This window comes from Thalia democratica, chromosome 6, assembly GCF_965202585.1.
Source record: "Thalia democratica chromosome 6, ktThaDemo2.hap1.1, whole genome shotgun sequence".
NCBI lineage: Eukaryota > Metazoa > Chordata > Thaliacea > Salpida > Salpidae > Thalia > Thalia democratica.
Window position 1 is genome coordinate 15084189 of NC_139170.1, and position 24318 is coordinate 15108506.

General features: G+C 27.1%; 1 protein-coding gene across 1 annotated transcript; it reads left to right on the forward strand.

The window, feature by feature from the left end:
• The first annotated feature begins 1439 nt into the window (after positions 1-1439).
• On the forward strand, positions 1440-23050 carry LOC145838846 (4-galactosyl-N-acetylglucosaminide 3-alpha-L-fucosyltransferase FUT6-like). The gene is made up of 3 exons (XM_082946468.1): positions 1440-1636; positions 20334-20660; positions 21639-23050. The coding sequence occupies exons 1-3, from the start codon at positions 1440-1442 to the stop codon at positions 22477-22479; spliced, it is 1365 nt and encodes a 454-aa protein (XP_082802594.1). The 3' UTR covers positions 22480-23050.
• The last annotated feature ends 1268 nt before the right edge of the window (positions 23051-24318 follow it).

The window sequence follows — 24318 nt, forward strand, 5'->3', positions numbered from 1 at the left end:
ATATATTGCAATTATTGCAAATAATAGCCAAATTGAAAAAACTATGGAAAATGATGTAAAATTTGCCAACTATGGTAAATATTGCAAATATATTGCAACTATAGAAAAAATGTTAAGATTAGAAAAAAAAGGAAGTTTTTGCAAGATTTTTCAAGTTTTGGTAAACATCTATAACATACTTTTTATCATTTACAACTAAAGAATTTATCCCTGGTACTATTGTTTAAATCTATTTGTTACACGTTTGAAGTTTTAGTATCTGAAAAGATAGTTTAAATTTACTAACTATATTGAGGATTCACGTTTGTGTTACAATTGTTTTATTCTATTGCAACCTTTACTGTTATTAACAATCAATTTATTCAAAATTCTTCTCATATAATGATTCAAAAGCCTTTATGTTGATACATAACATATTAAGCCATACTGGTATTAAATTAGCTAAATTGAAAAAAAATGCATAGTTTTATCACAGTCTAAATCCAAACTACTAAGCAAAATTAATTAATTAAAAATTCTAAATAATTGATACTTATTACAGCTAATTTAAATAAAGTAGTTACAACTAATGACTTATAACTTGTATTACTTATTTCAGCTGCTATAACCACATTTGGCATAAAACTTTACATCAGACATTTTTATTTCGCTCTGCTCTTATTTTGCTTTTGCTCTAATCTAAACTCTATTAAGTTGCATCAGAAGAGGTTCTCGTTTACTGAGTCTACATGACATTAAAAACAATGGAAACGAAAACAAAAAAGTAGTTTCATTAGTGAAAGTAATAATATATATAAAAATTTATCAATAACTAGTTAAAGAACTGTAGTATCCTTTTTTTAATTTCTAAAAATGAAAAAAAATTACAATTTTTTCCAAACAAAACTGTTAACAAATTAAAATTCAAAATAATCCTGTTTTTCATGGTTTTTCTTTTTGTCCAACTTGTCAAATTTCAGGTTTCAAGGTTTTGTGGCCACCTATAGTATCTTTTTTTTTCACTGAGTTTCTAATAGTTTTGAAAATATTTTTTTAAATAAGTTAACTGTAATTGGTGTTACAAAGTATCAACAAACAAAATATTTAGGCAAACCTTTTTTTTAAATTACTTGTATAATGATTTTTTTAAATTTTACTTTAAGAAGAAAGTTTGAACTCTTCAAATTATAGTCAGTAGACTTTTGTGAAGAAGGACCATTAGTTATCTACCTACACACCACTTATTTCTTATAACAGGTTTTTTTTTATGAATATATTTTTTTCTTATTTTAAACTTTATATGTCTTATGTCAGTGCTTCTGAAATGGGGTTCCGCGGAACCCTAGGGTTCCGCGACGCCTCTCAGGGGTTCCGCGAAGCCTTTTGAAATTTAAAAAAGAAATTTGAAAGAAAAAAAAACATATAAATTATAAAACTTCAAAAAAACTAGAACACATAAAATGGAATTTCTCTCAGCGTCGATTAAAACTGTTAATTTTATAAAGAAAAGTGACACAAAGGCCAGGTGTTTCAATAACTTATGTGAAAGTCTAGATGCTGACCATCTGCGACTTCTTTATCACAACGAAGTTCGCTGGCTGTCGAAGGGGCGGACACTGGTTCGTCTCGTTGAATTAAAGAAGCAGGTGTTCACCCAGTAAGCAATGGTTAGCAAAGGTAATTTTGCGATGTTTCACCGGTTTGATGAGGCCCATGAAAAATGCATAGAATTCAACTTCTCTGACGAAATATACAACCATCTTGATCTTTTGTCTATAAAGTTTCAACATTATTTTCCTGAAGATGTTCACATCGGAAATTTATGGATTTTGAATCCTTTTATGTGTGATATTGCTTCAGAAGAAGTGAATCTTCCTACAGATACAGAAAACGAATTGCTGCAACTATCTCAAGATAGCAATTTAAAATTGAGTTTCAAAGGGAAGGAGTTTTTAGATTTTTGGATATGTGAAATTTCAGAGTACCCCGTATTAGCAAAGCATGTAGTAAATTTTATTTTACCATTCACCACCACTTATCTTTGCGAGTTCGTCTTTTCGCATGTAACAAACATTAAAACGAAGCAAAAGAACTGAATGCTGACTCCAACCTTATCTGCCTGTCTCCGTCTATCCAAAATCCTGCCACACATTGACATGCTTGTTGCTAAGAGACAAGTTCAAGCTTCGCACTAAATGTTTTTTATTTATTTTTTGTTTTGCATCTTACCCGTTTATTGCAGTAATCTGTGAATTCGATTAGATTCATGTTCATTTCGTTATTGTTTGTAGCTCTCTTTTGTTTTTACTATGCAAGGAAAGATTTTTATGACGTTGCGATTAATCATATTTGTTTTCGTTAATTTATTATAGAATCATAAAATACCTATTGCCTCTGGCGCACTTTGAGTTTGACTCGACTTAATACTATTACAATTGGTATGATTTCTAACAATGATATATTTTTGCTGAAAAATTAGTTTTTCACTGAAATTCTTTTGTTTTTTGCAGGAAATATTATATTAAACATTTTATGTAAAATTAAATTAGGGGTTCCGCGGAAAAGTTGAACTTTGGAAAAGGGTTCCGCCACTAGAAAAAGGTTCAGAAGCAATGTCTTATGTATTATGAAAATATTTTTAAAATTTAACCATGAAAAAAATATCAGGAAAAAATATACAGTTTTATCAATGGTAAGTTTGAGTTGGTAAAGTATAAGAAAACCTGAAACATTCCTTAAAGATATACAATTTTTTTGATTATTAATAATTTTAGTTATATCATATAAATTTTCTAAGATTCACAAAACTTGCTAAATACTAAAATCAAAAACATCTTGGCCACTATGACTGAATAATCTTCCATAAAAAAAACTGTATATGTTCATTAAGTAAGTTATATAAACTTAGATTTATTTTTGATATTTCTGAAATAAAAAAAATAACAAAATAATAAATAAACAAGTTTATAGTAGACAAAAAAAAGAAAGTTATATAATTTTGGTTTTAGCTTTACACGGCAATAAAAAAACAAAAAAAATAAAAACTAACAAAAAAATGTTGTATTTAAAAAGTTTTAACATTTTGTTTTATTATTTCAATCAAAAGTTGGATACATGCTTTTTTAAATTTACAGATTACTTAAAGATTTTTGTTTAGGGTCTTTTTTCTTTAGTTGTTTTTACGATCAGGTCTAAATTTTTTTATGTGAACAAAAGACGTAGGCTAGCATGCTTCAAAAACCTACAAATATGTACAAAAAATTATATATAATGTTTTATAACCTTTATAAAAAATTTAAAATAAATGTAAACAACTGCTCGATCTAAGTTAAAAAGTAGTTATTTAGCTTTTATTAAGTATAGAAACTAACATTTATCATAAAATTGTCTTTAAATTTTCTAAAAAAATTAATATGCCTCATAAAAACACTTAGCTTTTAGAATTTTTAAACAAGATTGAGAAATAACACATTGTTTATATAATTTTTCTATAAATTTCAACATGTCTTATAAAAATACTTAGCTTTTAGTATTTTAAAACTAGGTTTAGAAAAAAAAACAATATTTAAACTAGATTTATTTATGGTATCAAAAAATAGTTTTTGGCTTGTGAGTTTATCAACTATTTTTTGTGATTTAGTTTTAATTTGTGACCTATTGAAGAATTTTAGCTTTAAAAAACGTAAAACTACTTTACAATTATCAAAACAAAATTGTACAAAAAAAGAAAGTTACAAAAAATTTGGAAAAAAATATACTTTTGAAACTTCTAGTCAATTTCATGTTAAACTTTCTTAACTAAGTAAAAGCTATAAACTGGAGTTTATGTATTAGATATAAACAAGACTCTGTGAAAATTATTGTGCTAAGTGTTAAAAATTACGGAAGTTTGATTTAAACTGTTATTATATTAGTTTAAATCCTACTGTCGGGATTGTGTAATGTGTTTATAAAGTTTGTTTAAGTTCATTAGTTTAATACTCTTAAGTTTTGTTTAACTTAAATTTTAGTTACAACAAATAAAACTGATTAATAAAATTTATAACTACAACGCTAAATACCTAGTAAACATTTTATACTCTAGAAAACGGTTTCCTAATGTGGGCCATAAGCAACAAAGGTGGGTGGGAGAGTGTGAGTAGTAAAGGGGTCACAGGGGACTATGAAGCCATAATTTGAAACTTGCACTAAATATTCTTGAGTTGATGATGAAAAGCAAAAAAAGGTCTTAGGCTTGTTTAAATGGAAGTTTTGAAATAACCAAAACTATGGAACTATGGGAAAATCTCAAAAATTTAGGGGGACATAAGCTGTTAAAGGTTTTAAATAATTTGAAACTTACACCAGGCATTCTGGAGTTGATGATGAAGAGCAAAAAGAAAAAGGTCTTAAGCGTATTTATTTATTGAGGTATGCTGTCGGAGAGGGCCATAGATTTTTTATTTTGATAAACGGGCATTATGAGTTATGACACAAACTTTGGTAAACCCTGCTCTGGATTTATGCAACAGAGGACCATACTTTCCAGAAATAAAACTGAGATAGTTGTAGTTGATCTATAAAATTAGTTTATTTGTTTGCTTTCTTTGACTTTAAAGTTTGAATAAAACTTTTTATCTTCAAAAAATTTACAAGAAAATTCTAAAACTATTTAAAGTACTTTTTTATCGTAATTCTACATCCAATCATAAATTTTAAATATTATTAACGATACAATGTTTCACTCGCTTGAAACTAGTCAAACGAGATCATCAGTTGTAAAATCTGTAAAAATTTTTACAATAACATACAGTAAATAAATAATAATTTAAAATTTATAAGTCATCATTCTCCTTATATTTAAGTTAAGAACTTTGATTGTCGTCTTTAAAGTAAATTGTCACATTAATTGTACATACCACTACTAAACAAAGTATAAAAATGAGAGCCGATCATATCTAACCCGATTAGTAAAACTTGTTTATTTTTAGATTATTTTCAATCAGATTTTATTTTAAATCCATACTAGTTCAAAAAATATTGTTTTTGTATTTAAACTTTTTTTTGTTTCGAAACACTTTTTTCTATATAGTTTAACTTAACTTAATTTTTTTTTAATTTTATTTTATTTTGACTAATTATAATTTCAAGTTAATGTTATTATTTTAGTTATTTTTTATATCTGTCTGATTAAACGTAACTTTTTTTTATATTCTGCTTTTTTATTCTGTTTTATAAGTTTTCAAGCTAGATCTTCCTGTCGTTCTCGTAGCTGAATAGTTTTAACGCAAGTAAATTTTAAAAGTTAGACCTTTACAAATTTAATGTTTAGATACAAAAATTTCATATTACAATCTATAACAGTGCTTCTGAAATGGGGTTCCGCGGAACCCTAGGGTTCCGCGACGCCTCTCAGGGGTTCCGCGAAGCCTTACGAAATTTAAAAATAGAAATTTGAAAGAAAAAAAACATAAGCATAAAACTTCAAAAAAAATGAAACACATATAATGGAAAACATATATAATTATAGTTATTCATTGATCTGCTTAGTGTGTATCTAGCGGTAAGACTTTAAATGGGTATTCATAATTAATAGGTGTCCTGGTTGCCCAAAATTTTTGAATTTCTATTTTTAGTGAAGTCATGAAAATACTTGTATTATCACTAAAGCAAACAATGTAGGAGCAATCAAAACAAATTCTAAATGTTTACACAATAAAACTATATAAAAAATCTTTATCAGAAACTTATTTCTGGTATATTATATTGTTTCAAATGCTGTAAAAATGTTTTAAAAGATGTCAATTAGCTTGATTTTTAATTTTATAATGTATAAAAGCTTATTTTTTACTTAAAAAAAATGCTACTATAATTTTTTAAAAATCTGGCCAGGCCTATAAAATTTTATCAGAAATTGAATTTTAAATAGTTTTTTTAAACTTACATGATAAAAAATGATACTCTAATTTTAAAAAGTTGTGGCCAGGTCTTTAAAATTTTAACAGAAATTGAGTTTGAAATAATTTTTTTAAATTTACATGATAAAAATGTTTAAATGTCTATGTGTTAGCAAAGTTTTAAAGTTTGTTATTTAAGTAATTGCTTTTTCTGTTTAATTTTTACAACTTAATGATATTTATTTTGATATTCATTTATAAAAAACTTCTGTTGAAGTAATGAAATGTGTCGAAAATTAATTCATCAGCAAGGGTTTAGGGTGGAATAAATGTGTCGGCATTTGTACTGACGGTGCAGCGTCTATGACTGGGTCCAAAAATGGTGTAGTGAGGAAAATGAAGGATAAAGCAGTTGAAGCTAAATGAATACATTGTTTTATACATAGAGAAAACTTGGCAACAAAACATCTTCTTTCTTGTTTACAAGAAGTTCTCTCAGCGTCGATTAAAACTGTTAATTTTATAAAGAAAAGTGACACAAAGGCCAGATGTCTCAAAGACCTATGTGAAACTTTAGATGCTGACCATCTGCGACTTCTTTATCACAACGAAGTTCGCTGGCTGTCGAAGGGGCGGACACTGGTTCGTCTCGTTGAATTAAAGAAGCAGGTGTTCACCTTTCTTAAAGATGAAGGCTCAGAATTAGTATAGTTCTTTGAAGATGATAATTTTTTGGCCAGACTAGCTTATCTCACCGATATTTTCGAAGAATTGAACGCATTGAACTTAAGCATGCAAGGGAAGCAAAATTCCATTTTTGTCATTACAGACAAGATTGAGGCGTTAAAAAATAGAATTAACTTTTGGAAGAAAAAGGTTAGCAATGGTAATTTTTGCGATGTTTCACCGGTTTGATGAGGCCCATGAAAAATGCATAGAATTCAACTTCTCTGACGAAATATACAATCACCTTGATCTTTTGTCTATAAAGTTTCAACATTATTTTCCTGAAGATGTTCGCATCGGAAATTTATGGATTTTGAATCCTTTTATGTGTGATATTGCTTCAGAAGAAGTGAATCTTCCTACAGATACAGAAATCGAATTGCTGCAACTATCTGAGAAAAGAAATTTAAAATTGAGTTTCAAAAGGAAGGAGCTTTTAGATTTTTAGATATGTGCAATTTCTGAGTACCCCGTCTTAGCAAAGCAGACTGTAAATTTTTTTTTATCATTCACCACCACTTATCTTTGCGAGTCCGGCTTTTGCATGTAACAAACATTAAAAAGAAGCAAAGGAACTGTATGCTGACTCCAACCTTATCTGCCTGTCTCCGTCTCAGTCTATCCAAAATCCAGCCGCGCATTGACATGCTTGTTGCAAAGAGAGAAGTTCAAGTTTCGCACTAAATGTTTTTTATTTATTTTTCGTTAGGCATCTTACCCGTTTATTACGGTAATCTGTGAACTTGATTAGGTTCATGTTCATTTATTTATTGTTTGTAGCTCTCATTTTGTTTTTATTATGCAAGGAAAGATTTTTATGACGTTGCAAACAATCATGTTTGTTTTCGTTTATTTATTATAGAATCATAAAATACCTATTGCCTCTGGCGCACTTTGAGTTTGACTCGGCTTAATACTATAACAATTGGTATGATTTCTAACAATGATATATTTTTGCTAATAAATTCGTTTTTCACTGAAATTCTTTTGTTTTTTCAAGAAATATTATATTAAACATTTTATGTAAAACTAAATTAGGGGTTTCGCGGAAAAGTTGAACTTTGGAAAAGGGTTCCGCCACTAGAAAAAGGTTCAGAAGCACTGATCTATAATTTACGCTGTAAGTCCAGCGCAAACTTTAGATAGTTGTTGACTAGTCTGTTACACGAATTGTTTTACAATTTCTACAACTTTAAACTCTACTATTTAAATAGGATGTGCAAGTCGAAAAACTATTTTTAAAAGGAAATATTTTTAACACTTAGTTACCCACTACCGATTGGGTACGCACTTTTTAGCCGAACAAAGCTGTGTTCGAAATATTTTTTTTTTACTTTTAGTTTAATTAACGAAAACTAAACCAAACATTAAAAAGTTGTAATTTTATAAATTGTTTATTAAATCCAATATTTAAAGAAACAAATTACAGCTTACTTATTTTACAAAAATAACGAACAGTGCAACTTAAGTTTGCATACCTCATAACTAAAACATAAAAGGCAATAAAAAATTCAGATAAACGAAAATAATTAACATTGCAATTAATTTTTAAATACCCCATCACTGAAACATAAATGTAAAAAGCGTATAAAAATACAATAACTAATACTTTATGTTAAGAGCCCACAACTAGCTAAAAAAGTTAAACAAGGTGATTACTTAAAATAGTTGGTAAAACCATAGAAATTTATTGATTTTTTCCATTGTTTGACACATTTCACCCTTTCCTATGCGTCTGTTACTGACGCAATAAAATAAAAATTTAACAACTTACTGAATTGATAATATAGTAATGTATATTTTACTATATAGTACGAATGACTTACAACATTCTTTATGAGACAATTGTAATGAAATAAATACTCGTCTGAATAATTTAAGTTTTAAATTGGTTGTTAATATGAAAGTTGTCGGTACATGTTAGTTTTAAGACGATAAATCGTTGCAACATAAAAGCAACTGTTATATTTTGGTTTTGATGTTCAGTTTATTTTTACTCATAGCTTTAAAATATTAAAAACTTTAGGTTATTGCAGCGTATACAAAAATAGAATCACTATAATTAATCAAATAATTTTTTTGAATGAAAAGTTTTATTTTGTAAAAACAATTTATTTAATCAGTTTTTTAAAGTTTTGAGAAATTACAACAGTTTTGAAATTGAAATCTAAATAAGGTTTATAAGTTTAAGTTGTTCAATGTATAACAACATTTGCTGTTTTCTTGATTTTTCCAAAGTAAAAAACATAATGAGTTATAAAAACTAACCTTTTCATAAATATAAAGAAGCTTATTTTAAAAGAATATATTAAAAAAAAAACACATATTTCACTCATTTTAATTTATTTTGCCAGGCATATATGTAGGGTAAAGTTAATTTTTTTCTTCAAACAACTCTCTTTTAAAATACATTCATTTTACACAGCTAAAAATTTAAGAACTTATTACAGCAAATAATAATAAATTAGGGACGACCGTATAGTAAAACAAAAAGTAACAAAACTTTTTTTAATTTTTAAAACTAAGTTAATTATTCTAATCATTTATGAATTGTTGATATTAATTTTTAATTCTAAATCGATTAAAATTTTACGAAGAATATGTAATTAGTTTTAAAATTACAAGAAAAATTCGTTCACTTAAATAGTTTCCAAACTATTGGCATTTTATATTTTTAACTGATTTTTACTATGATATTATAGATTAATGCTTCAATTTTTCTTAGTAGAAATACTTTATTTTGGTTGCATGATTAACATATACATTAACAAACGTAAATAAACTAAATATTAAAGGTTGCCCTAAATATTTTTATTATTTTTCAACTTCTTACGCAAATATTTGTTGTTTTCTTTGTTTTTTTGTTTGATGCTTGCGAGAAAGTTTGAGTTTTTGATGATTTTTTGATAACATCTAAAAATATTTAAAGATTAAAAAATTTTTCTCTAAAAATGTTTTTGCATTGTTTTAGACTTTAGAGCAGGGTTTCCCAAAGTGGACGATATCGCCCCCCTGGGGGCGATTTTAGTATTTTGGGGGGGCGATAATTAGTAAGGGGGCGAAAGGGTGGGCGATAACTAGTAAGGGGGCGAAAAGGGGGCGATTTTAAAATTTTGGGTTGTCATAAGATTTTTACTTTTTTTCTTGCTATTTTACTATTTTTAGCTTGCTATTAATTATTTGATCCTGAGGTAAAACTTAAACAAAAAAGTTTATTTTATTTATGAAAAAAAAAAAGAAAAAAAATCTAGTGCTTATGACTCCTACTTTCAAGTAAATACTATATTTTCATTTATATATTTCCATATTTAACAATTACATATATCATAGACGATTGGAATCCCTCTCACTATTTTATAACCTGAAATATATGTTATTTGGGGTTATAAATGGTTTGTAAAAATTTATGTTATTTATTACTATCTATCACCTCATGATATTTCCAGTTGCTTTTTGAAAAGTCACTAAGTTAGACTAAGAAATAAAACTATACAGGGTTGCCAATTTACCTAGAAACCTTGAAAAACCTAGAATTTGACAATTTAAGCAAAAAAAAACCTGGAAAAAATCTGGAATTTTTAACAATTTTAACATACTAAGTAGTAACATTTAGATTTGACACAAAAAAGCTATCATATAGATAAAAGTATGGATCCCTTCGAGGCAAATACTTTTGAAGTAAACGACTTACAGGAAACCTTCTCAGACTTACAAACTGACCTTGAACTTAAATTCCAACGTAAATTCTTCCAAAGAACGATATTAAAGCTTTTGGAATCAACAAAAACTAAGGCAAAAGTATCCAATCATTTTAGAGGAATTAAGATTGTTGTTTATAGCAGTGCTTCTGAAATGGGGTTCCGCGGAACCCTAGGGTTCCGCGACGCCTCTCAGGGGTTCCGCGAAGCCTTTTGAAATTTAAAAAAGAAATTTGAAAGAAAAAAAAACATATAAATTATAAAACTTCAAAAAAACTAGAACACATAAAATGGAATTTCTCTCAGCGTCGATTAAAACTGTTAATTTTATAAAGAAAAGTGACACAAAGGCCAGGTGTTTCAATAACTTATGTGAAAGTCTAGATGCTGACCATCTGCGACTTCTTTATCACAACGAAGTTCGCTGGCTGTCGAAGGGGCGGACACTGGTTCGTCTCGTTGAATTAAAGAAGCAGGTGTTCACCCAGTAAGCAATGGTTAGCAAAGGTAATTTTGCGATGTTTCACCGGTTTGATGAGGCCCATGAAAAATGCATAGAATTCAACTTCTCTGACGAAATATACAACCATCTTGATCTTTTGTCTATAAAGTTTCAACATTATTTTCCTGAAGATGTTCACATCGGAAATTTATGGATTTTGAATCCTTTTATGTGTGATATTGCTTCAGAAGAAGTGAATCTTCCTACAGATACAGAAAACGAATTGCTGCAACTATCTCAAGATAGCAATTTAAAATTGAGTTTCAAAGGGAAGGAGTTTTTAGATTTTTGGATATGTGAAATTTCAGAGTACCCCGTATTAGCAAAGCATGTAGTAAATTTTATTTTACCATTCACCACCACTTATCTTTGCGAGTTCGTCTTTTCGCATGTAACAAACATTAAAACGAAGCAAAAGAACTGAATGCTGACTCCAACCTTATCTGCCTGTCTCCGTCTATCCAAAATCCTGCCACACATTGACATGCTTGTTGCTAAGAGACAAGTTCAAGCTTCGCACTAAATGTTTTTTATTTATTTTTTGTTTTGCATCTTACCCGTTTATTGCAGTAATCTGTGAATTCGATTAGATTCATGTTCATTTCGTTATTGTTTGTAGCTCTCTTTTGTTTTTACTATGCAAGGAAAGATTTTTATGACGTTGCGATTAATCATATTTGTTTTCGTTAATTTATTATAGAATCATAAAATACCTATTGCCTCTGGCGCACTTTGAGTTTGACTCGACTTAATACTATTACAATTGGTATGATTTCTAACAATGATATATTTTTGCTGAAAAATTAGTTTTTCACTGAAATTCTTTTGTTTTTTGCAGGAAATATTATATTAAACATTTTATGTAAAATTAAATTAGGGGTTCCGCGGAAAAGTTGAACTTTGGAAAAGGGTTCCGCCACTAGAAAAAGGTTCAGAAGCAATGGTTTATAGCTTTTCCTTTTAGCTATGTTGTTGAGAAAGCTTTCAGTTCAGTTATCAACATCTTGAGCAAAAGGTCTAATCTAGATATTTATAAAGGAGGTGACTTAAGGCTCTATTTTACTAATTAAGAATCAGATTAGAAAAACTTGCAAGCAGTCATATTCCTCATCCTCCACATTATATTAGACTTCAGTAGCAGATATTATTTTATGAAAGTTTTTTAATTTTATTTGATCTTTTGAAGTATTTCTTATTTTACCTGGTTTGTATTGTATTTAAGTAGTTTTTTTATAATAACAACTTTATTAAGCTATTAATTCTACAACAGGTTTGCATAATGCCTAATAAATATTATTTACGGTAGACTTTCTCTTGAGTTCGCACTTTTTACCCAAAAAAAGTGCAAATTTATATTTTATTAAATTTAACTAAAGTAAAGTCTATTACTAACTAAATATTAATAAAACAAAATATATATAATATTAAATAGCTTATATAGATCTTTTTTTTATGTAAGTTTGTTTTATGTTTTAGTGGATTTCAAGATTATTCATAACATCATTGCATATAACATATTGAAATTTGTCATTTTGTAAAAATAAAATATGGTAATAATTTTTTGATTTTGCACTTTTTGATTTTTTTCAAAGTGCGAACTCAAGCGGAAGTCTACTATATTTATTAAATGGTTTATGTTTTAAAGATTTTAATAATTTTATTTTGACCTGGTTAATTTTGTAGTTGATATTCGTTTTTTTACATTACACTAAAAGTTTTTATAGCATAGTGATTAATTTATTTGTTTGAAAGACTTTTATTTGACAGGTTTTTGTTATTACTAGTTTAATATGTATACAACTTATATCACTTTAAACTATTATCTGATTGTAATATTTTGATAACTATTAAAGTTTTTATTTCTAATAAGATTTTTTTGGTTTTAAAAGAGTATAAATTTGAGGTTTCTATTTGAAATGACTTCTACTTTTTCATTTAAAAGTTTCTTAAACACAGTTTTATTTTGTAATTTGATTTATTATTGTTCAAAAGTTTATTATAATATAAGGAGTTTTAAACTATTAATACAACTGTTTTTTGTTTTATCTTAACTCAATATATATTAGCAATTAGAATATACTTAGTTTATTTTAATACTTAAACACTAGCTTTTAGTTTTTCACTATTTTCCTCTGTTAAATTATTGTAGCCTAATAGCTAGAAAAAAAAATTTTTAAACAGAATTAAATAAGCCATCAAAAAGACTGCTACAATTACAAAACAAAATTTAAACCTAGTTAAGTTAGTTTTTTTTAATTGATTACCCTCTGTTCACAGAATTAACTGTAAAACATTGGATTTTTTTTTTTAATTTAAATAAAGAAAAAAAAAATGTTAGAATTAAGGTTCAGTTCCCTAAAGATTATTCCAAGTCAAATGCTATTTCATGGTATTCTACTACGAAACAAATAGTTTAAAAAATTAAAAATTATATTTTCAACTTTACAACTAACTTGCTTACAATATATCTTAGCATTGAAATTAGTAAATTTACTGCATTAACTGAAGCTGTTGATGAAACCACTTTTCATGTGAGATAATCAACCAGTCGGTCAAACTTCCTTTAACTAGATCAGAAATAATGTTTTAATATTTATTTCATTTAGTATAAAATAAACTGTTAATTCTTTTACAGTTTTTTAATCTCTGGTATAGATATTTAAAAAAAGCCTATTTATAAAGTAATTTAAGTATTTTGTGCGGCTTAAATAAGTTACTTAGTATTAACTTCTAAATGTCCGAAATTTGTTATATGAGATATTATTAAAATGTCAGGTTTAAGTTGAGATTTCAGGTGGGTAACGTACGGCTCAGATCTAGTCGCAGATCCAGTCGAATTTCGACCCGCTAAGTAAATTAAAAACTACTTGTGCAAAATAAATAAAATTTAGTTTTTTGATATTTAATATTTTGATATACGCTTTCATTTCGTTTTCAGTTCACAAATGTATTTCCTAGATCACAATAATACTAAATCATTTTATTACAATTTTGCTCGAGTTTTTTAACTTTCTTATTTGTAATTTTTCTAAATCATGCAGCCCGCAATTACATTTTCTAACGAGTTGAAAATAGAAAATATTTTTTAGTAAATATGAATTGCTGACTACAAAAGTTGTCCACCACTGACCTAAAAATTTTAATAGTTTCAAAACAGATCATATATAAACAGGATTGATTACAGATTACTCAAGGCTTTTTAATAATTAAGTATTTTAATACACTTTACTGGGCTTCTAAGAAAATAACTGTAAATTATTTTCTCAAGCCCTGTAAACTACTTTGAAGACAAAAGTGCGTGCATAAGAAGTACAAGACTAAATTACATTTCGAACACAGCTTTTTTTAGCTCAAAAGTTTGTACTCAAAAGAAAAACTAATTTGTAAAATCGTGGGGGGCGATTTTTTTTTCAAGTTACTGAAAAGGGGGCGATTTAGTAAATGAGTTTGGGAAATCCTGCTTTAGAGCATATTTATAGTACGTAATCAAGTTTAACTTTCGATAATATTTAAACTTTATATTTTCATTACTAAACATATTTACCAATAAATAAATAAATGTGTTCGTTTATGATTTGTATTGATTTACTAGCTAAAGCGGAATCTTTTTCGTGCACTGATTTAATATCAAATTTATGCTTAAGTATAAAAAACTACGGTAGTCTAATCTAAGTAAGTTGTACAAAATGTTTTATGCCAAACATAAACAAGATACCACAATTTTAAATTTGAAACCCTAAAACTAAAAAAGCAAATAAAACAAAGAGAATATTACAAAAACTTAGTAAATACGTAGAAATTTATCGATTTGTTTGCCGTGATTCGATTATTTCCACCTTTTTTCTTTACTTTTGGTACTGATGCAATAAAAAAAAACTATGACTAATTTTCAGTTGACATTGGAGTTTAATGCAATATTTAAAGTTAAGATTTGCTTGTTACACATACGGAAAAAGAATGAATTTTGAAATACGTTTTTTCAAGTTTTAAAAACTTCCTTTAAAGATAAACTTTTAGTAGAATTTTCGTTTAAATTAGTAAAGGTAATCTGTTTTAAAAGCCTGTTTTTGAAATTCATCTCACTATCTTTTATTTAGAACTATTTGTATAATACTGTTGTAGTTTTTTTTTAGTTTTTAAATAATATGTTTTTTAGTTACACAACAATATAGAAGAAAAAGACTGTGAGTTTGTTTTTAAACTATTTGAGTTTACTATTTAAACTGTTTCAGTTAAATGTCAAAAGAGCTTTTAAAAGTTGTTTTCTTATTAAGCAAAATTCTAGTAAAAACTTAAATTACTTACAATTGTAAATACATACGTTTACATGTTATTTTTTCACTAGTTATACTACCTAAGATTTATAAGTGAGTATATCCGTATTGTAAATCTTTTACTATAATAAACGATACAGTAACTTAGTTTTAGTTTTTTAGTTAGAATTACGAAGAAAGAAATTTGCATAGAAAATTTGTAAGTTAAAAACATTTTATTTTTCATATACATTAGAAATTCTAAAAATGTTAAAAGTTAAAGTTTTGGTTTTTATATGACTAAAGAACTTCCTTTTCTTAGCAAACGGATATGTATTATTCTTTTTACTAAATCATCTCAGATGCATGAGTTGTACAATTTTTTATACTTCTTTTTGTTAAGTTAGATTAAAACAATTATCTTACTTATTTATACTATTTACAATGTAATCCAGCTAAAACTATAAGTCTGCTAGTTAAAATTTGTTTTCCACTAAAAAATTACACAGCTGTTCTAGATTTTGTCAGTTTGTTATGTTCAAATAGTTCATACAGTTTTTATAAAAGTATATGCTTTGTTCACTGACTATTGTTCACTGTCTTGTTTATGCTCGCTTTTATTTAAGGCTGCAAAAGTGGCACTTTGCGTCATACAAAAACAATTGTAAGTAATTAAGAGTTTGCAAATATTTTCTTTGAAAGTTAAAGTTGCAAATGTTTTATTTTTAACTTAAATGTTTTTTTTTTGTGACTACATTGTTTTTTTTTTGTAACTGAGGCAGTTTATTATAATGATTTATTTTAGCGAGTACAAAATGACTAAGTCTAGAATAAAAAAAGAAATTTAATTTAATAAACATTTTACTTTTACTATAAAACCAAATAATTTGTTTTTGGTTTAATTTGAACAAAGTCTAATTGAAATTTTTTAAACACTATACAAAAGACACTCAATACAATAAATCAAATATATTTCACGATATTCTCATAAGAGGATACATAGAAATAAATAAATGATAAATTCGAACTTATATAGTAATAGTAGTAATCATAATAAACATATCAAATTTGCATAATAGCTTAGTTACACAAAAGTTGGTTAAACTTTAGTTTAAAAAAGCTTTAAAAGTTGACATGACTTTAAATGTTTACATTCTTTTAGAAATTAACAAATAAAAACTAAAATAGCTTTGAAACGAATTTATAATTTTTGGTTTAATTGTAAACTTAATTACAACTATTAAAAACATGAATAATTTATATCAGTAACTTTTTTTGCTAATAGTTATCTATAAGCACACAAATTTTAAAGTAAAAATATTTTTGTTTTTATGTTTGTGGGGCTTTTAGCTTGTATTACGATATTAAACTTAATACTATCTAGTTAGTTTATTGTTAAAGATGTTAAAACTTTTTACGACTGAAAGTAGTATAGAAAAGTTTACACAATATAAATTGAATGTTTGTTTATTATTTTAGTACTTTTTGTTGAGTATATCGCTAAGTTTGAAACTTAGTTAAAACAGTTTTACTGATAGTCAACTCATTTTTTTTATAACAACTAAAACAAATAGCTTTCTAGTTTTTGTTTTATGAGTTTGACAACGAAACATGTTAAACAAATATTTATGATTTTATAAACGTAAAAAATGAAGTGCTAAAGTTATATGGTCTTAGTTAACTTTTTTTTAACTTTAATATGAGAAAATGTAAGTGCAATGAAAATAAAACGATCTTAAAACAAACAAACATCATTTCTGTCGAAACATTTTAAAAATAAACAAACATTTGTAAATGAAAATGTAATACTTTCTTACAGTTTGATTTCAGCATTATACAACTACATTTGTTTATCTAAGTCAACTTTAAAGTTGTTGCAAAGTTATAATAACATTGTTTTCATTGTATTTAAACTACTAGTAAGAAAATATTGAATTTATAAAAAGGTATTGACTCTTTTACTGAAAGATAAAATATTGAAACAAACTTATTAGTTTTTTTTCTACACTTTTACGTTTAAATCACTTTGTTATAAAACTAAAGGCTGAAAAAAACAAAACATTAAAAAGGCTAGTATAGATTTGAAATAGTTTAGAAACAGTAAAAGTCTAAAAAGAATGTTTTAAAATAAACTGCTTAAACAATGAATGTTTCAAACTTGTTCGGTTAAGTAGTTAATTAAAAAAAAGTGGTTTACCAAATTGAGCATAAAAATACTAGCTAGTTTATGAAAACACTAAACGAACTCGTTTTGAAATTGCAAGAGTCGACTGACACAATTACTCAACAAACAAAACTAATTAGTAACTAAATGTTCTCAACGTCTATCGAACTTCTTGTGATATGATAAATTGCTTTATACTTTTTTTGTAAAGCCAATAAACAGTTTGTTTACAATTTTTTCCTAGTTTGAATGTTTATGTGAACATGTATAGCTATTACGTTGTACAAACTAATTTAAATTTTTTAAAAACAACGTTTTTTGTGTTTGATAAATCAATTTTCATAAAGTAGGTTTCATTAGAGAGGAAGTCGTTTAGTTTATGTTTATTGTATTACTTTTACTTTTGTTTCTATTTTAACTTACTAAATTATTAAAAAAATTAAATACTACCATAGGCTTTATAAAAAATATTTTACCACTCTTGTGTTTCATGTACAAAACTTGGTTCTTAACTCAAGCTTTAAAACTTTTATTTAACAATAATAAAAATATCAACTAAAATTAGTTCCAAATACTTATATATTGCAAATAAAATAATAATAACATGTAGCCACAAAGATATTTTTTTAATTATTAAGGTATTATGATATGTTGCAAAACTTGATGTTTTATAGTATTAACACTAGTTTTAACTTTTTACATGTACAATTTCTCAAACCGAGATTTTTACCTAGCTACTCCACTTTTAAAAGTTAGTTTTATACATTGATTTATTCATTTTGTTAATAGAGTGGAAACATCAATTTTTTAACAAATTTAGCTAGTTTTTAATCCAAATATATACTTTCTTGGTCGGTAGTTTTTTTTTTACTTATATTTTTATCACAATTTTTTAACCAAGGAAATCTAATAAAATCTAAAAGCTTTAAAATTTATTTTATTTTACAGCAATAAGCATTAAAAATGTTATCACATTGTATAACTTTATTCAGTTAAAAGGTATAAATAAATTTTAGTTTTATTTTTTTTTTTTTTTTGGTGATAAACAACAACTAGAACTTGGCCACTTTTGTGTACGAAATTGTATTCAAAATACTATTTAAAATTTAGAAACTAGTAGTTTTTTTAAGAACCATCGACAATTAATTACTTTAATGAACAAAAATTACGAAGATAGACTGTTTATATAAATTCTAGGAGCAAGTACTTTTGTTAAACTTTATACAAAATAAAAGATTGTTTGAAAATAGTTAAAGTTTTATCTATTATTTAAAAGTATATAGAGTTAACTATACAACTAAGAGTTATGTACTTACAATTTTTCAAACTTCAGTTATATATTGTACTGTAAAATTAAATAAAAGTAAATTAGTAGTTTATTCAGCTAAAAATAAAAGACAATATTTTTTAAATTTAATACTGAATACCATCGAGTAAAAAACTATGATCTAGTCTTTGTTTTTTATTTAAGTTTAGCAGATTGTATAAGATTCTAAATATAACATACTTGGCACAAAGACTGAAACTAAAATTGCCAATAACTTTTTTTTTTATCGTCAGCTCATAAATTTTTAATAAAGACGTTCAAGATAAAAAGTTTATTCTGTTATCAGTTAAATTTTTGTTAAATTTTAGTCAGACAAAAGAGTGTGACAAATTCGGTTTAGCTTTTCTTAGTTACTGGTTGAAGTGTTATAGTTTTATTTGTTATCATATTTTATATACTTGAAACATTTTTGTGCTGACTTACAATAAATATTATAAATCAATATAAAACCAAAGTTAACGTAACCGTTAAATGAATTACTTTTGTAGAATTTATTTTAATCAAAACAGTTTTTTGAGTTTTGTTAAATTGAATTCTAGTTTGATTTAGCAAAAACACCCATTTTGTTGTATTAAACATTTGATTTACTAGCGAAAATAGTTTTGTAGTTTTAGTAAATTTTTCTAGCAATTTTTTATTTAGTTTGCTAGGTAATTTTTTACAAAATTTATGAAGCTGTTTAAACAATATAAAATGTTTTTTTACAGTTTTTATTTTTGAGGTGAAAGCTAAATAGAGTCCTGAAATTTAGATTAGTTTTCTTTTAAATCAAAAAATTAATAAAAAGTTTATCTATCTAATTTAGAAAACAATATATTCAATGTTTTGATATTTATATGTTTTCTTTTTGCTATAACACTTATCTTTATTTAAAATAATTTTTAAACGACTATTATTTTAAAGCTTTTTCGTCCTGAAATAATTGATAAATTTTTATATTTGTTGAAGAAACTCTAAAGCTTTAAAACTCAGTTTTTAATAACTTGTAAAAACTTACTCTATTGAAGTATTGCAGTAATAAACACTCTATCATACTTTAGTCTAGTTAAATATTTAAAAAACATCCCGACAAGCCAATTTTTTGCGCAAAATATTTATAGCAAAAATTTAACTGGCCACTACTCGTTAATAAAGCAAGGGGAGGCTTTTACTAGGAATATTAATTTACATTATACTTTATTGATAGGAATGTACAAATGTATGTAAACCACAAAATTTGTTAAGTCCGACATTTTTAGATTTAAATTATAAATAAGGTGTCCTCAGGACTAAGTATTGTTTTGTACTTTGAATCTGTAAAATAAAACCTTTAAAATTTACCTCTTTGTACTTATACAGTTTAAGATTTTTTTATTATTCAATTCAAAAATAAATTACAATATTGCCTTCATGATGTCATTTTAAAGTGTTGTAGAAGTTTTTATCATTATCAAAACTTGTGGTAATGTTACACCAAAAAACATAAAAATTGTTAGTTTATTTTTACCAGAATTTTTAAGCATAGTTGTTGAAAGAGCAGGAAAAGTTTTTAACTGTTTTGTAAAAGAAGTATGACTAGTTATAAAAAAAAGAAGAAAAGTAATCGTATGTAATATTCAAAAAAATAAAAATAATTAGTAAGTTAATTGAACACCATAAAAAAATTGACGCTCAAAAGTAAAAATACTTATAACATAAATCTTGCAGAAACTATTTTATTAATAAGCTATGAAGAAAAAAATTTTAAGAACTTTGTACTATACACTACTTTTTTCATTAACTATAATCCTTAGCAAAAACTTTGTGAGACAAATAAATTTACAAAAAAGGGTTGCTTTATCAAAATCCACGTTTGAAGCAACTTTAATAAATACAATTCCAAGTCCTGAAATTACGAAAAAAAGCAAATCAGATCATTTTGATGAAAATTTTATTTTTTCCAAAGATGAAACGAAAGACCATCTAGGAAACTCGTACACAATCATCATATGGTCGAACAGGCACAATGGCAAGGCCGGCTATCTGGCCAATCCCGAGGTCTGCTTGGCTAACATAAGTTGCGACATAACTTATGACACGAGTAAGCTTGATGTTGCTCATGCTGTAGTTTTTGAAAAACATTCCACCGTAAATGACGTAGCTCTTACCAAAAACAGGTTAGATTTCCAATCTTTATAAACATGATGTAGAAATTACAAAATAATTAAAAAAAAATTTAAAGTAGAATGCAATTTGATTTGTGGCTTCTTTATTGCATAATAGTTTTAGGATAACAGGTGTAGAAGTGTAATTAAAATTTTAAGCTCTATAGCAAAAAAAAAAAGTGGTTGTCTAGTAAAAAATAATGTTTTTATAAAAAACTACTTTTAAACTTGAGTCATGACTTTGAAAAGACGGAGATAGAGCAAAAATTATCTTTTGCTAAATAATTAATGACATTTATTATTGTTCAATACAGCTGTTGTGTACTTTTGAATTATTCATTTTATTAGTCTAGTTTAGTAAAAAGTTTGTCGCTTTTAGCTTTTACAAACTGAACATTTTTTTTGTGTAATTTAGCAGCCAAAACTTCTCTTGGCAAAACATTTTTATTTAAAAAAACAAAAAAGTTAAATACTGAAAAAATAAAGCTTAGTGTCTTTTGGCAACAATATTTTTTGTTGATATGTCTTTATCTATAATATAAAACTAAAAGCTTTATGAAAGAAATATCTTCATTAGAAATATTTAAAAACACAATCAAAAAACAAAAAATAATCAAATTTTTGTACTCATGCAAATTCTTCAGAGAATAAGTTTTACGCTTCCAAAAAATTTAGCTGTTTTAAAACTTTTTTTTTTTACTTCTAACGATAAACGCTGGTTAAAGTTTTAATTTTATTGAATGTTGAATATATCGATATGAATTTAATTCTATACAGCGTAAATTGAACTAATAAGTAAAACTTCTTGTATTTCCGAAATATTATAAAATGGTAATAAGAGTAATTAACTTTTTAAAAAAGACATTTTAGTTGAGCTCTGATCATTCAGGATAATTTGCGAAATCCCGAATTAAAAGAAGTTTGTGTTAATTTTCTCAAAAGCATGGCTTGGCATAAACAAGCAATAAACACGTTTCTAACAACAAACAGAAAAAATCACCAAATATTCGCGTTCTGGGAGGAGGAAAGCCCGCTGCACGGCGACGGGCCGCCGGAACCCCACGAAAATTTCTACAACATGACCTTCACCTACCGGACGGACTCGGACGTGTACGCCCCCTACGGCAGCATCCACCTCGTTTTAAGGGAACTGTTGCGTCACAACGACACCGACGTCGACGAACTGATGGGGAGAAAGTCGAGGGGCAAGGTGGCCGTGTGGGCGGTTTCGAACTGCTACCAGAGGCGCGTGCGGTTCGCCAAAAGTTTACGCAAGGCCGGCTTGAAAGTGGACTTTTACGGGAACTGCTTCGGCGGCCGCGTGATCGGAGGAGGTCGGTACGCCGAGTCTTTCTACAAAGAAATTAGCAAGTACAAGTTCTACTTCGCCTTCGAGAACTCCGTTTCGTGCCGGGACTACATGACCGAAAAGTTCTGGTTCAACGGTCTCAGGTCGGGGGCCGTCCCGGTGGTGTGGGGCCCGACGAAGGAGGACGTCCTCAAGGTGGCGCCATCACGTTCGTTCATCCACGCGGATGACTTCGACTCACCGCAGCAGCTCGCTCGTTACCTCCAGTTTCTCAGCGAGAACGACGGGGAATACCGGAAGTACTTGGAGTGGCGCGAGTGGGCGAAGCGTCCCGAGCTGGTGGAGGAGCGGTTGCGGGTGAAGCGGAGGAAGAACGACCTGAGGAGCTTCTGCCTGCTGTGCGCCTACGTGCAGCAAATAGGGAAATCCCGGAAAGCGGGGAAGTTGGTTGAGTCGCGGGTCATCGAGTCGGCGCGACGATGGTGGCAGCGGGAAGTTGACGAAGGTTCCTGTCACAGTTAGACTTTTTTGATAGTTATTATAAAATTGGTGTCACTACAAAAACAGTGATAAACTTTAACTTGTGTGCTGCGTGTTTTTAGTGATCAATGTTTGTAAAATTTCAGTTAAACAACTGATTACTGTCGAAAACAAAAGTAATTAAAATTTGACCGCAGTAAAAGTGCTTTTTCGATTTTTGTTAAACTAAAATTCTCTAGTACATCTATTTGAACGTACTGTTTTTGCTTGAAATCAGATTAAATAAAGGACTTTAGCCTCGGTAGTAGGGTGCATCTGTTGCTCCTCAAAAATAATTTTATTAGAAATTCGCTTAGTAAAATTTTTTGACGTTGAGAAATCGCATAAATAGAAAGAAGAAAAACAAAACTTTTTTTTTTCGTTATTTTTGCATAGATTTATTTTTTTCTAATTTTGTTAATTTTAAATATAGCAAGAAACATTTTCTAACCGCTTCAGGTAACTATCTCAAAAAACGTAGAGAATATAAGTTTATAGTGAAATAGCCTTTTCCCCCTTTTTAAATATACTGATGTAAAGCAAAATTTAAAAAAATAATTTGCTATGGCAGGCTTACAGCTAGGAAGCTAATTTTTTTTTGTTCTTTCTATTTTTGTGATTTCTCAACGTCAAAAAACTATACTAACCAAAATTCTAAAACTTTTATTTTTGAGGGGCAACAGATGAACCCTACTCAGTAGTGTCTAATTAATACCGCAAAAGTTGGTATATCAAAACTACAAGTTTCATCCAAACATTTATCAGTATTTAGCCTACTAAAGTTAGCTAAAAAGATGAAATTGAAAGTAGTATTATTAGTTTGTAAAATCCAATTAAATTATTTAGTTTGTAGAGTTTATATTATTTTTATTTATATATCTCTTTCTTGCCTTATAACTCATTAGTGTCAATTTTGTATGTTCGTGTTGTTTTCTAGTTTACAAGAGTTTATTTCTTCAGACATGTCTGATCAACAGTTCAATTTATCTATAAATATCAATTTTTTTAATAAAAAATACAGCAATTTAAAAATTATATTACAAATTTTTAAATGTTATTAAAAATAATTAGAGATGTATAATACAAACAAAGTATTTGATTGTAAAAAATTAAATCTCTTAATATTTTCTTTTTGGTAGCAAAGGTTTCAAAATGCTGTTAAAATATTGAAGTTATTTAAAAAAAAACAACTACACTATTTATTTTAATATAAACAGTACAGTAGTAAGAATGTTTTTTACACCTAAATTGATATTAAAACGTATTTTTATTTACTGCTTATTTTGTAACGCCTTCATTGGTTTAATTTTAAGAAATTTTTTTTTGGTCTAAAAACTGTGTATTTTATTAAATTCCTAGTTTTGCTTTTATTAATTTCAATTGCTAAATGAAATTTGACTGAATGAAATTAGTTTTTGTTAGAAAATACTACTATTATCATCGATTTTTTTTTACATATATAAGATAATAAAAAGACAAAATATAGTTAATAATTTCAAAAATAGTTACAAATTGAATAAATCGAGCAAATCTAAAACGTTTGTTTTTAATTGAAATGTTTATTGCTATTGTCTTTATACACATCATTAGCTTGTGATTAGTTGGTCGTACAAACAAAATAGAAAAAAACAACTACTTTTTACGTTTGTTGAAGTAGTTAGCTTAACGCATTCATTTTTTTTTTACCAAAAAAATCGTTTTTAAAATTACAGTTTTTTGATACAAAGTGTTTTTATATAAATATTTTTTAGTCTAATGTACAAACCAAAAACGAAATATTAATGTATATATAAATGTTTGGCTTCTTAAAACAAGTCTTTATAAAAAATAACATTAATAAAA

Bases quoted from the DNA above. Each gene is read 5' to 3' on its own strand.
- LOC145838846 (XM_082946468.1), top strand. From the start codon at position 1,440: ATGGAATTTCTCTCAGCGTCGATTAAAACTGTTAATTTTATAAAGAAA. The intron at 1,637-20,333 runs GTAAGCAATGGT...TTTACAAAAAAG, and splicing joins AAGAAGCAGGTGTTCACCCA to GGTTGCTTTATCAAAATCCA. The intron at 20,661-21,638 runs GTTAGATTTCCA...AACAACAAACAG, and splicing joins GTAGCTCTTACCAAAAACAG to AAAAAATCACCAAATATTCG.